The 13,308-nt window shown below is 37.1% G+C and overlaps 1 protein-coding gene across 1 annotated transcript in view; it reads right to left on the bottom strand.

Annotated features, from left to right (window-relative positions):
• The window catches only part of ORC6 (origin recognition complex subunit 6), a 221,875-nt gene that overhangs the window by 201,370 nt on the left and 7,197 nt on the right, over positions 1 to 13,308 (bottom strand). The window contains exons 2-3 of the mRNA XM_044081893.1: positions 10,087 to 10,216; positions 8,475 to 8,638 (exon numbers count right to left, since the gene is read on the bottom strand). Coding sequence (XP_043937828.1) covers positions 8,475 to 8,638; positions 10,087 to 10,216 — 294 coding nt within the window. The remainder of the gene's footprint in view (positions 1 to 8,474; positions 8,639 to 10,086; positions 10,217 to 13,308) is intronic.

The raw sequence follows: 13,308 nt of genomic DNA, 5'->3' as shown, positions 1-13,308 counted from the left end.
CCTTTCTTGGATAAGGGGAGGCTTCTTTGTTCACCAGTGGCAGTGGGGAGCTTAGAGCAGCCTATCTATCCCTGGAGGAGTGTTCCCAGCACAAGAATCTGGCAGTCTATTGGCCGTTTTGGGCCAATTTCTAGCTCTTTCAAGTCCCTCTGTATAAAACCTGCTTTGGCGTGTTTTTTGCGCTCGTTACTACTCAGCCAAGCTCCTTGTGGTCCTGCAGAGTGGTGGTAGCAGCAGAGAGGCTAAAAGAGTGACTGCTAACCTGATAAAAGTGTTTTCCTGCTACTACCTGGCGACTGCCCGATCTAGCTAAACTGCAAGTATTTCTGCTTCTTGAACCGTTTTAAACTGTTTAAAGTTGTTTTTGCACCTGCACTTTTAAAGTTTGCCCTGTTTGTTGCATTTACCTGTTGAGGCTACACACTCAAGTGTGCTAGCCTGTGTTACATATTTATTGCATTTTCCTGCTGTTTGTTGCAAAAAAAAAAATATCCTTGTTTCCCGTCTTTCCTGACCTGGAGTAATCCAAATACAGGCTTTGCTGTATTCTGGACTTTTGGAAAGTTCCTGTGTTGCCCATTTCCTTTCTTGGATAAAGGGAGGCTTCTTTGTTCACCAGTGGCAGTGGGAAGCTTAGAACAGCCTATCTATCCCTGGAGGAGTGTTCCCAGCACAAGAATCTGGTAGTCTATTGGCCGTTTTGGGCCAATTTCTAGCTCTTTCAAGTCCCCCCTGTATAAAACCTGCTTTAGCGCATAGCGCAGCATCGGGCAACACCGCTTAATTGGGTTTAAACCATTCTCGGCTCCACAAAGTCTGCTCTTCACTTTTTCCCTTAGAACTGATCTAGTTCTCATAATAAACACCCTATTCCTACTCTAAAGCCTGGCACTTGCTCACTAAAGCAATTATATAAGTCAGCACTAAAAAATTAAAAGCACTACACCCTCACAAACTCCCCTTGAGTACCTTGTTCCCCATTGGCCCTTTTTTCAATTATAAAGGAATTCCCAATACTATTCTAGCATGTCCAAAGGTCAGTTGTCAATCTCCTCTCCGGTCCAGCTGGTGAATCTGGGAATCTTGAGGCAATGTTACAACTGCCTCATGTACACACACAACCCTCTCCTCCTCCCAACAAATTCCAACACATGTGAGAGATGCAACCATATAGCCAAACTGGAGGCTAAGCTCTCTCAACTCAGTACTGGCGTAACCAATCAGGAGGAGAAGGAAATCACACTCACTACAATTCCAGTCTCACATAGACCTACGACAAGGATCTATATAAACCACCATTGAGACCTATTGTAGCCGAAGCAGGATGGATTACTGAGCCAGCGTCAATTTATGTGGAACACCATATTAAAAAAGCTTTAGACAAGGCTCCAGCTGTCCTTAAAGATACCAAGATGTTCCTTGAGAAGCTGAGTGAATATATCAGTATGAAAAGGGATACTAAGAAACATACCATGATTAGTATGGACATTAAGAATTTGTTCACCAGTATCCCCAATGGTTATGGAATAGCAGCATTAAGAAGTTTTCTATTGGACGAAGGCACATATGATGAAAGGCAGGTTACAATTCTGTGTGACCTAATGGAGATTATTTTGAACAACAGTGTCTTCATGTTTGAAGGGCAATACTGTATACAGCTATGTGGTGTAGTGATGGGTACGCCATGCGCCAATAGCTATGCAAACATAGTTTTGGTGCATTGGGAGGATAGAGTAATACACCAAGATAATCCATGGAAGAACCACTTAAAAGTATACTTAAGGTTTGTGGACGACATTTATATCATGTGGGAAGGTGACGTTGATGAATTTGACAGATTCCATATATATTTGGAGAACAGTATGAACTTTTTACAATTCACTGTGACCCATAGTGATGTGCAGATGGATGTCCTTGATGTACGACTCACACAGGATGGAGAAGGGAAAATAGAAACTAGTCTGTATAGAAAGGATTGCAGGAAAAATAGTATTCTACCAAGTAGTAGTATGCACCCAAGATATACCCATAAGAACATCATGAGGGGACAGTTCTTAAGAACGTCCAGGATACATTCGGACGACACAACTCTTGCAATGGCAATGGATGACATGTCGGAACATCTGAGAAGGCAAGAGGGTATAGAGAAGAGGTGCTGAATATGAGACAACAAGTAGATTTGGAAAGGAATGAGAAAGGCAGACCATACTTAAGAGGGAAACAAGAGAATATGAATCAAAATAAGTATCCATATAAAGAACTGAAAATGGTGCTTACCCATACAACGGACACAGAAGAAGTATGTAACATAGTGAAAAGGAATTGGAAGATACTTATGTCAAGTGAAGAATGTAAAGAGGTACTGGCAGAAGAATCTAAGTTTTGTTTCAGAAATGCAAGGAACTTAAAGCAAATACTATGTAAAGATAATGAAATGGAATCACACATTATCTCAAGGAGAAAAGGAACTTTTCCATGTAGAAGGTGCACCATGTGCAGATATACATGTACGGATGGCTATTTCGAGCATCCAGTTACTAAAAAGAGATATGTCAGTAATTTTTATGCAGATTGCACTACAAAGAATGTCATATACCTAGCCACTTGCCTAGCATGTGACAATTTCTATGTCGGAAAAACGATGCGACAGATGAAAGAGAGACTGTCCAAACACATCAGTGATATAAGACTTAAAGACTATAAAAATCCCTTGGCCAAGCATATTAGAGATAATGAAGGACATAGTTTTGTATTTAGAGCTTTACATATCATATATATTTCAAAGAGAGGGGATGATGTGAATAATAACCCAATAACCTTGAACAAGAAATGTTTTGGATAGGGAAACTGAGAGCACATCAAAAACCTGGGCTCAATACAGCTTTCCTTATGAAACCCACCCTGAAAGGGTAGAGATTGAAGAGAAATTTATGACATGTCAAATTGAAGCTAGCTGTTCATTGGTTGAAAGTTTTTTTAAAAATCAGATACTTGAGAGAAAAAATTATATGGATCTGAAGAAGGGTTGTTTGGAGTAACCCGAAAGCGCTTATCCCTCTACAGTTTTATTGTTTTTATTTCTGCAAGCTGAATTAATGTGTCTATACTTTTAGCCATTTGTCTTGGAGGATGTTTTTTATGCACATCTACTAAAATGCTGGCAAGCTGTTAAACTGAGTCATTGGAATTGTTTCAACATTTTAACTACGCTGATTTTTTTCATTTATGCTTTTGTTCGGCATTTGATACATATGCTGAAGGCATACTGGGACTAGATATCGGCTGGCCCTGGCTTTGTTAATTGTGCTGTTTGCTGGATATATATATATATATATATATATATATATATATATATACACATACACACACACATACATATATATATATATATATATACGTATACATATATATATACATATACATATATATATATACACGTATATACACATATTTTATATATATATATAGATATATATATATAGATATATATATATATATATATATATATATATATATAGACACACACACATACACAATATATATATATATATATATATATATATATATGTATATATAGACACACACACACACAATTGTATATGACACAATACAGGGGGTACATGGAAGTTTACTCAAATAAAGGGATGGTAATGAGCAAGTACCAAGGCCTGCTGCTTTCACTATTAAGTGACATCGGGGTTGGAAGGAAAAGTCTGCTTATTTTCCCTTATTTTTGCAAATTACACAGTTATGCGATATATTTAATATGCAAGATGATGCAGAAAGAATGAGCAAAGCCTTGGAAGACTGGAGAAGTGGTCTAATATAAAGCAACTTAGTGTTCTGCTGCATTGCCCACTGCAAGTGTTGTATTTATCAGCTACAGTATCACACTATAACTTCAGATGCAAAAGAGCCGTTTTTTTTTTTTGTTGTTGTTGAAAAGAATCCCCCTTTATTCTTAAAGGGTAAAAACCACTGTCACACTATCACAATGACTTAATCCATAATACCTCCATTAATTAAACTGCAGAGAGGCTATTACATTCCCTGATCAACTACAACAAAAGACTGTTACTTACAGAAAATGCATATTGTCAACAATGTTTACAGGTAATTTATTTTAATTTGAAAATTAACATATGACACGATGTACTGCTGAGACGACAAAGAAAGAAGTTGCTCTTCTAAATCAAGTTATTTTTGCTTTCCCAGAATGCCTTGCTGGTATATAAAATGTCTCAATATCTACCATAACATTCCACAAGTGTAGTCATATAACTTTTTTCTCCAAACTTACCTTAGATTTTATCAGAAGTATAATTAAAAATGAGACTGTAAAACATGCAAGGAAAGAACACAGCCTAAAAATCAATGCAAAAATAAAAAACAAACACATTGATTCAAGAAGTAAAGTCCCAAGAAAGGACTACAAGTGTTGTCAGAAAGCAATATTGAAAGCAAATGAGTAAAAGGAAGTGGTCATATAGATAACCTCAAAGTAAATAAGCAACACGACCAAGTACAAGAAAAACTGGATAAAATGGGAAAGTTAGCACCAGTAAATGACTTATTATCCCTACCCTCAGGTAGCTGATAAGAACTCATCTGGAGTGCTATGTGCAGTTCTACAGACCTTGCCATAAGAAGACCATAGAACAGAGTTTAGAGGAGGATAAAATAAACAGCATTTTGTCTACATCAATAATGTAGCAGTTAGTGCAGAGAATTAAGACCAAGAGTTGTTAATGACCTACTTCCTGTAGTTAAGGGTTTGCTTCCCACAGCCTTCATTTACCCACTTTATGATTCTGAGCATATCAATTAACCAGAAAGTGCTTTGGAACAATTTAGAAATTGGGATGGGCTCCTCAATGGTCACTTAGACCTCATATCTAGGAGCTGCTTGTGAACCTAAGTAGCAGCCACATACAGAGAAACCTAAAAGAATTTAAATATACAGCACATCAGTTTAAATAATGCAGTCTCAAAAGAAAGGATGGAAGATCATAAGAAGGCACATTTAAAATTCCTTAAAGAAGCCTACAGTGTACAAGCGGGTACCATCTTTCCAAGAAAGATATAATATGCAGTGACAAAATGAATGACCCGCTTAGATAAAAATTATACTGCATGACTGAAGTCTTCCTGATAACGTAGTAGTTTAAAAACATACTTCAAAAATGAGCAATATATACCCAAAGCAAGTATGATAGGGTGCTATTGAAATTTGGAATATTGCAAATGAGTGTCTCAAAAGAGCAGGAAAAAAACAAGAGACGGAGGGGGGGGGGTGTAATATTAGCTACAAGTTCAAAGACTTGCAGGCAAAATGGTTAATTGCAAAAGTGCTGAAATTGTTCTCTGTGGGGGCCAAAGCCTCTCACACAGCCATGCAGAGGGCTGTACCTCATACTTAATTCTGAAGTTGTTCTGTGTGTGTGTGTGTATGTGGGGGCTTTAAGGATTGTGCCATTATGACATGTTTTTCAACTAAGTCTTAGAAGCTGCATTTTCACAAAGTTTTTTCATCTTTTTCTTATAGTCACTGTTCTTATTGTCACTTTTGTTCTATCACTTAAGCTCTCACTGGTTGGTTACTTCATGATTGCATCACTATAAATAACTCTGAAGGTATCTACTAAAGCAATAACTGTTACTGTATTTTCTTTTAAAGCTATGTCATATTATTCAGTCGGTACTATTGGTATCATTAGTAGTGGTTTATCAATAAGTCAGTTCTCCAAGGCTGCATTTAATCCATTAATCTACACCTAAAATAGTGTCTCCATCTCAGTTTTAGTTTTCAACAACTCTGATCTCGGGTCATTCAAGGTGCTGTCCACCAAGTGATTATGTCCCCTATCACAGGAGCTTAATCCCAAAAGATGTAGTACTCATACCTCTCAACCATACTGATTTTGCCTCATATTTTTGGTCCGTTTTTCTTAAATTGTGGTTTTCTGGCAAATTAGTGGCAAACCATTAAAGAGAGAGTTTAGAAAATAATGACCGATATGAGTTTCAGACCTCATACCCTTCAGAAAATTCATGCTAATGCATAACCTGTTATTCTATCAACTTTCCAAGTTTATAAGAGCAATATTTAAAATTTGTCCCTATTTTTGGGCCCTTGTCCCACTTTATTTGTGGCTTTGTCCAGATTTCTTGCTCTATGAGGTGGCGAGGTATAAGTACCACCCACTCAGACACAACCATCTACAAACAGGCACAACACAGGTGAACTTCCCCTCTCCACAGAAATGCAACCATCTATAACATGCACAACAGGTGAACCTCCTACAGCCACACAAACAAAATTATCCACAACAAGCACAACCTCCCCATCCACAGAAAGACAACCATCTATTAAAAAACAGGCACAACACAGGTGAACCTCACCCATTCACACAAGCATTTAAGGCCCCAGTCCTCATGTAAACTTGCATGCATGGCTCAGGCCAGCAGATGGCACAGCATTTGCACTGCATTCACAGGTCATCAAATGCACTGGCTGCATTCATTGTCACATACACCATATGACCATCTATTAAAAAACAGGCACAACACAGGTGAACCTCACCCATTCACACAAGCATTTAAGGCCCCAGTCCTCATGTAAACATGCATGCATGGCTCAGGCCAGCAGATGGCACAGCATTTGCACTGCATTCACAGGTCATCAAATGCACTGGCTGCATTCATTGTCACATACACCATATGTATAATAGCCTCAAGCAGACAGCATGTGTTCTGAACTGTCCAGTTGTCTGTCAGTAAACTGATCTCTCCTTCTGACTGAACTTTAGATCAAATGGTGGCAAGGAATTAGCACACCCAAAGGAGGGACAGAGAAGGTCCGAGGCCATCCACTGCCTTGGGCCCTTGAAGGATGAGTAGTACTGTAGGAAGTGAGCATTGGCCACCAAGCCACCTTCAGAGTGACTCTCATTGCAAGTATCCTAGAGCATGTAGTCATATCAGGGAGGGCATTGTGGTCACAAATGTGATACTGGTGGTTTACTCCTCTTTCTCATCTAGGGAAGGTGTTATTACCGATTTGTCCTCACTGAAGGGATGCTAGCAAGGACACAAACCACCTCCGAGGCTCTGTGTAAAACATTTTCATCAGACAGTTTCTTCTTTTGCGAGGAACACTCCAAATTGGGGAACTAATGACTACAACTGATAATGGGAGGATTGATGGGTAGCAAGTACAGTGGAGGAAGAGCAAACTGAAAAAAATGTTCTAAAATGAAACTGAAAAAAAATGTTCTAGAATGAACCACATCTCATCATTAATTATTTTATTCTGGAATTGCAAATCTAAAACATGCTACATAGGTTTAGGAGGTGGAATTTTAGATTCATATCTACTAGGAGTGTCTCTTTAAACATCTTTACAACAAAAATAAAATCCTGGCAATTAATACACCAAATTTTGAATCTTGATGCGTTTACCGATGCATTCTAGAATACTAATATATCTGAAGTGTGGATTTTCTCATCTCTCTACTACTAGCTAAAGATGAGGGGAAAAAAAGGATGTAACCATGTGTATGAGTAAGGCATCGCAGCACTGAAGATAAGCTGTTCTTACTTCATATAAGGCCAAGTGATAAATGGAGCGGTACTGATATGCAATGATAGTAGAGCCAGTTTTATCTCAATGCTCCAAAGCAGTGCCCAAAGTTTGAAAAACACTTTTAGGAAAGTTACAGTAGCCACATGTCTACAACATGCTGTGACCATTCTCACAAATACTAGTTAGCTATTTCTTAGCTTCTGGAGGTGGGGGTGGAACGGAAACTCACACCTTGCGGTTAGCCAAAACTGCTTGTAGATATTTTATAAATGTAGTAACAAAATCAATAAGCAACAATGGGAACCATTTGTAAAGAGCCACTTAACCCATTCTAATAAGATGGAAAGTGCCATCTAACAGAGCTCAGAAACTGAAGTTTTCACTCTTTGGACATAAATCATTACTACTTCTATAGGTCTTTTATTGCTGAAAGTTTTAAGCATATTGCAACCGAAGAACACAATTTTCAGATTCAGTCTTGGGGAAAATCAGAACTGGTTCAAACCACTTTATAAACAGTAGACAGTGCTGGAAAGAAAGAAGCACAAAAACCACGTTAAGCACTCATCGCCTTTTATTAAAAACAAAGTGCTTGCAAAGGGCATGACAGCGCACAGGAAAATATGAAAGCAGAAAACAAAATTCAGCTATCAAAGCTTTAACAACTGCCAGGATACACCATTAAGCCACTGCAAGGCCAAAACGGCATGTTTTGCCAACACATACTACTGCTACAATGTGCTTGGATTCTAGAATTGATGAAAAAAATATACTGCTTACAAGCTACTCCCTGAAGTGTTTAGAGCAGCTAGGTTAAAAAAAATGTAATTATTACCTTAAACAGTTAGCTTAAAGGGTAACCATACTGAAACCACCAATTGTCTCTTACCTCTGAAGTACTGCAGCTGCCATGTTCACAGCCTCCATGCAGCCATACTGCACAGCTAGATCGCGGATACCAAAGTTAGAGTCCAAACCCAACAAACATTCAAGGGACTTCAGGCAGCTCTGATATACAGTCTTATTCAAACCAGAAAGTTTGATCAAATAATCCTATGTGGATAAACAAATCAGAGAAGCAATGGGACAGTTAGACTTTTTAACATTTGCAGCCGATTCTCCTTAACCCTCCCAAAAATACACAGACAAAATGCATTAAATGTTGCCACATTTACACAGGCAAAATGCATTACAAACATATCAGTCAGACACTCAAGCACTTTCAGAGACCATCTCAATACATTCAAGTCACATGATTTTAAATAAACACTGAAGGAGTAAGTACTTAACTGTTTCTGATGAAGACAAGTACAATGATAACGAAGTACAAGTACAATGATAACGAAGTATGGCAAATCACAACAAACTGTTCTATAGCTAATAAGATATTTTTAGGAACAGTGTGCTATCCAGAACAGAAATTAATAAATATGAGAAAGCCTGACATTAAGTAATCAAATGCAGTACAAACCAACACAAATGAGGCCTGAGCCAAAAATCTGCATGCCAATTCACTAGAAACTAGAAAGCAAACCTCAGTGGGTATCTGTATATAATAAAAACCCTCCTACTGCTAAAAAGGTGAGCAGATATAGTAATTCATTAGGGCCTTTAAATGAAGTGAAAATGTAATTCAGCTTTAATATTTTAAAAGTGTTACATTTTCAATAACTTCTAAAGTGAATGTGGTCAGCTTTACCACCATGGAATGGCATTGTTAAGATAATTCATTGATTAGGCAACTGCTAGAAAGAGGGGTCATGCAGCTAGAAAAAGGGGGCATGCAATCTGTGGCTTTAAAAAAAAAAAAAAAAAAAAAAACACTTGCTTTTATTTCTACAACCATTAAAGGAAGAGTTGAGACTGAATGCAGCAGATTAACAACATTTTCTTTCATAAGAGCCCTAAGTATGGCTTTACCTGCGTTTTTGTATTAGATCACCAAAAAGCAACATTTATAATGAGATCTACATAGAATCATTTGCCATTAAAATTATGCTACAGAAAATGGACCCATACAGTAATGTCAACATACTACAAGGTAAAGCAGCCATCTGACAAAATTGGGACTGTTACACTGTCCACTCAAAGCCACATCCACCAGTCTTCAGGGTAACACCTAACAATGAAGAAATCTGCACTCCATAAAAGCAAAGAGAGAGGACTGTCATGTTTCCAGACACAGTGTAAGAAAAGTAGGTGATCAAGTAGCTGCAGGTACTATACCCGTCACAGTAACAAGTTGGTACTCTCCAAATAATATTCCTTCTTTTGCAGAAAAAACAGTCTATATTTTGAGTGCTGCACACACTGACTGCTTAGTTTAGGAATACACTGCAATGAACGAACATGCAAAAGCTGGCTCAACAGATGCACCTTGTTCTAAGAAACATTAATCCTAACAAACAGTTCCCTTAAGAGGTTCCTTTGACTTTACACAGACAGTTAGCAAAAAACAGACCATCTTAAGTAACTGCTGAACAAACTCAGGATATGCTTACTCTGTCCAGTGGGTGCTTCAGAGATGTTGCTGCAATGTCCAGGCACATGACTGCATTGCTGGTTGCTGTTGTGTGTGCAGACAAGCCTGTGCACTTTATTTGTGACAAGCGCAAGAATTCCTCTGCTTTTCTAAAATGAGAAAAATATACAGAAGTGATAAATTTGTTGTGAAGACTAGTCAGAAAAATAATGCCGTCAGTTAAAAATGAATTAGGTAAATCAATATTTCAACATCTTATTCCCTCCACATTTGCATCCTCTCGTTTTTCTTTTTAATTTTACCCCAGTCTAACCATCCTAAAATTTACCTCATTTTTCCATTACTTCTGTTCACGGTTATTCCTTGCTAACAAGAGGACTTGAGACCTTTGGATACCAAACACATGCAAGCAAATAAAACACTGAAATGCACTTGCCAATCTGCAAAGGACCCCCCCCCCCCCAAACTGGGTGGATTGGCTTAGAAAAAAAAAAAAAGCTGAACCAGTAATGGGCTAAAATAAACATGGCCCTTTCAGCAACCCTAATGCTTTTCCTGGGGTTATAACATTTTTTACAGCCTGAAAGCAAACATTCGTGTTGCATTTTGTAAGTCAAAATGGATCAGTATCAGTTGTATTCACCCCAACCCTAATTTCAAAATTAATTTCATATCTGCTCTCTTTCTCTCTCCCACACAGCATATTTTCAGTCCAGCACCGTCTTCCTTGTTATAGTCAACGAGAAAAGAAACAAAGTTAGAAGCATCCCTTCTCCATTTTAATAATGTATCACGCCCACTGCTAGATTGTCAAATGTCAAACCTTGATATGAAGGACTCCTGGATAAAATGATTCATGAGCTTGCTCAATCAACAAATACGAAGTATCTGATAGCAAATCTTTTTTTCATATGCCTTACCAATAGCAGTGGGGGTACCACAAGGATCTGTCTAGGGCTTACTACCATTTAATGTATTCTTAACTGAAGTCCACCATACAGGTGGTTCAACCCTGATATGCGCTGCATCAAAGTTAACTTTACACCATTTGACAGATGACAAACACATTCACAGTTACTATTGTTTGCAAAAATAGTCTTTGCCCCCTCCAAAAATCCAAAAGAAAATGACATTTGCATAACAAAACACCACAAATATTTAGCACTTAACCTAAACAAAACTACTTGGAGTTAGACCAATACCTAAAAGCATGTCAATCACAACTCTTAAACTACCAAGAGTTTGGATTATGCAAGGCCAAACCAAATCTCGCAGAACATACTATTAACCACAGATTACGCCCTCTGTTGTCCAGCCTCCTCTATGCACCTTCAGTACAAGCATTCAAGCAACGCAGGTCAAATACAACAAAGCAACAAAACAGCCAATCTTGCAGTTAATTTACAAAAGCAAAGACCAACACTGTGACACTATGCTATACTAAAAAAAACTAACTTGGTTAAATTACAACATAGACCAAAAGCTTTCACACCTCATAATGTTTCATCATATGCAACACACACCACACACGTACTCGGCTACAATTAAAAACAGATACAAAAATATATACTCTGCTAAAATTGAACCCAATACAAAAATATAATCCACCCAGAAAACTAAGATCCCAAACTCAAAATCTAATACTTGCACAAAAAATACAGCAACAGTCATAGAAACGCACTCACTATATGTAGCCAAAACGTGGATCTCAATCCCAAAGTTAAACAGAAGAGAATACTATTAAAAGAACCTTCTTGTACAACTGAAACCCTAAACTAAAACAAATATTACAAGAACCTTCTTGTACAACTGAAACCCTAAACTAAAACAAATATTACAAGAACCTTCTTGCACAACTGAAACCCTAAACTAAAACAAATATTACAAGAACCTTCTTGTACAACTGAAACCCTAAACTAAAACAAATATTACAAGAACCTTCTTGTACAACTGAAACCCTAAACTAAAACAAATATTACAAGAACCTTCTTGTACAACTGAAACCCTAAACTAAAACAAATATTACAAGAACCTTCTTGTACAACTGAAACCCTAAACTAAAACAAATATTACAAGAACCTTCTTGTACAACTGAAACCCTAAACTAAAACAAATATTACAAGAACCTTCTTGTACAACTGAAACCCTAAACTAAAACAAATATTACAAGAACCTTCTTGTACAACTGAAACCCTAAACTAAAACAAATATTACAAGAACCTTCTTGTACAACTGAAACCCTAAACTAAAACAAATATTACAAGAACCTTCTTGTACAACTGAAACCCTAAACTAAAACAAATATTACAAGAACCTTCTTGTACAACTGAAACCCTAAACTAAAACAAATATTACAAGAACCTTCTTGTACAACTGAAACCCTAAACTAAAACAAATATTACAAGAACCTTCTTGTACAACTGAAACCCTAAACTAAAACAAATATTACAAGAACCTTCTTGTACAACTGAAACCCTAAACTAAAACAAATATTACAAGAACCTTCTTGTACAACTGAAACCCTAAACTAAAACAAATATTACAAGAACCTTCTTGTACAACTGAAACCCTAAACTAAAACAAATATTACAAGAACCTTCTTGTACAACTGAAACCCTAAACTAAAACAAATATTACAAGAACCTTCTTGTACAACTGAAACCCTAACTAAAACAAATATTACAAGAACCTTCTTGTACAACTGAAACCCTAAACTAAAACAAATATTACAAGAACCTTCTTGTACAACTGAAACCCTAAACTAAAACAAATATTACAAGAACCTTCTTGTGCAACTGAAACCCTAAACTAAAACAAATATTACAAGAACCTTCTTGTGCAACTGAAACCCTAAACTAAAACAAATATTACAAGAACCTTCTTGTGCAACTGAAACCCTAAACTAAAACAAATATTACAAGAACCTTCTTATACAACTGAAACCCTAAACTAAAACAAATATTACAAGAACCTTCTTATACAACTGAAACCCTAAACTAAAACAAATATTACAAGAACCTTCTTATACAACTGAAACCCTAAACTAAAACAAATATTACAAGAACCTTCTTATACAACTGAAACCCTAAACTAAAACAAATAGTGCTGCTCTGATGCAGTTACACACTGATGAGATCACAAAAAAGTTATCATTTTCTCTCCCCTTTTTTAAATTGATAACCTAGGGCCAAGCTACCCATCCCTCTGTACCAAGTACAAAATCTCTCTCATTCATTCCTAC

The sequence above is a fragment of the Protopterus annectens genome, chromosome 8.part1 (genome assembly GCF_019279795.1).
Source record: "Protopterus annectens isolate FY-2018-M chromosome 8.part1, PAN1.0, whole genome shotgun sequence".
Lineage (NCBI taxonomy): Eukaryota > Metazoa > Chordata > Ceratodontiformes > Protopteridae > Protopterus > Protopterus annectens.
Note: the sequence above shows the minus strand (reverse complement) of the source record. Positions and strands in the feature narration are given on the sequence as shown.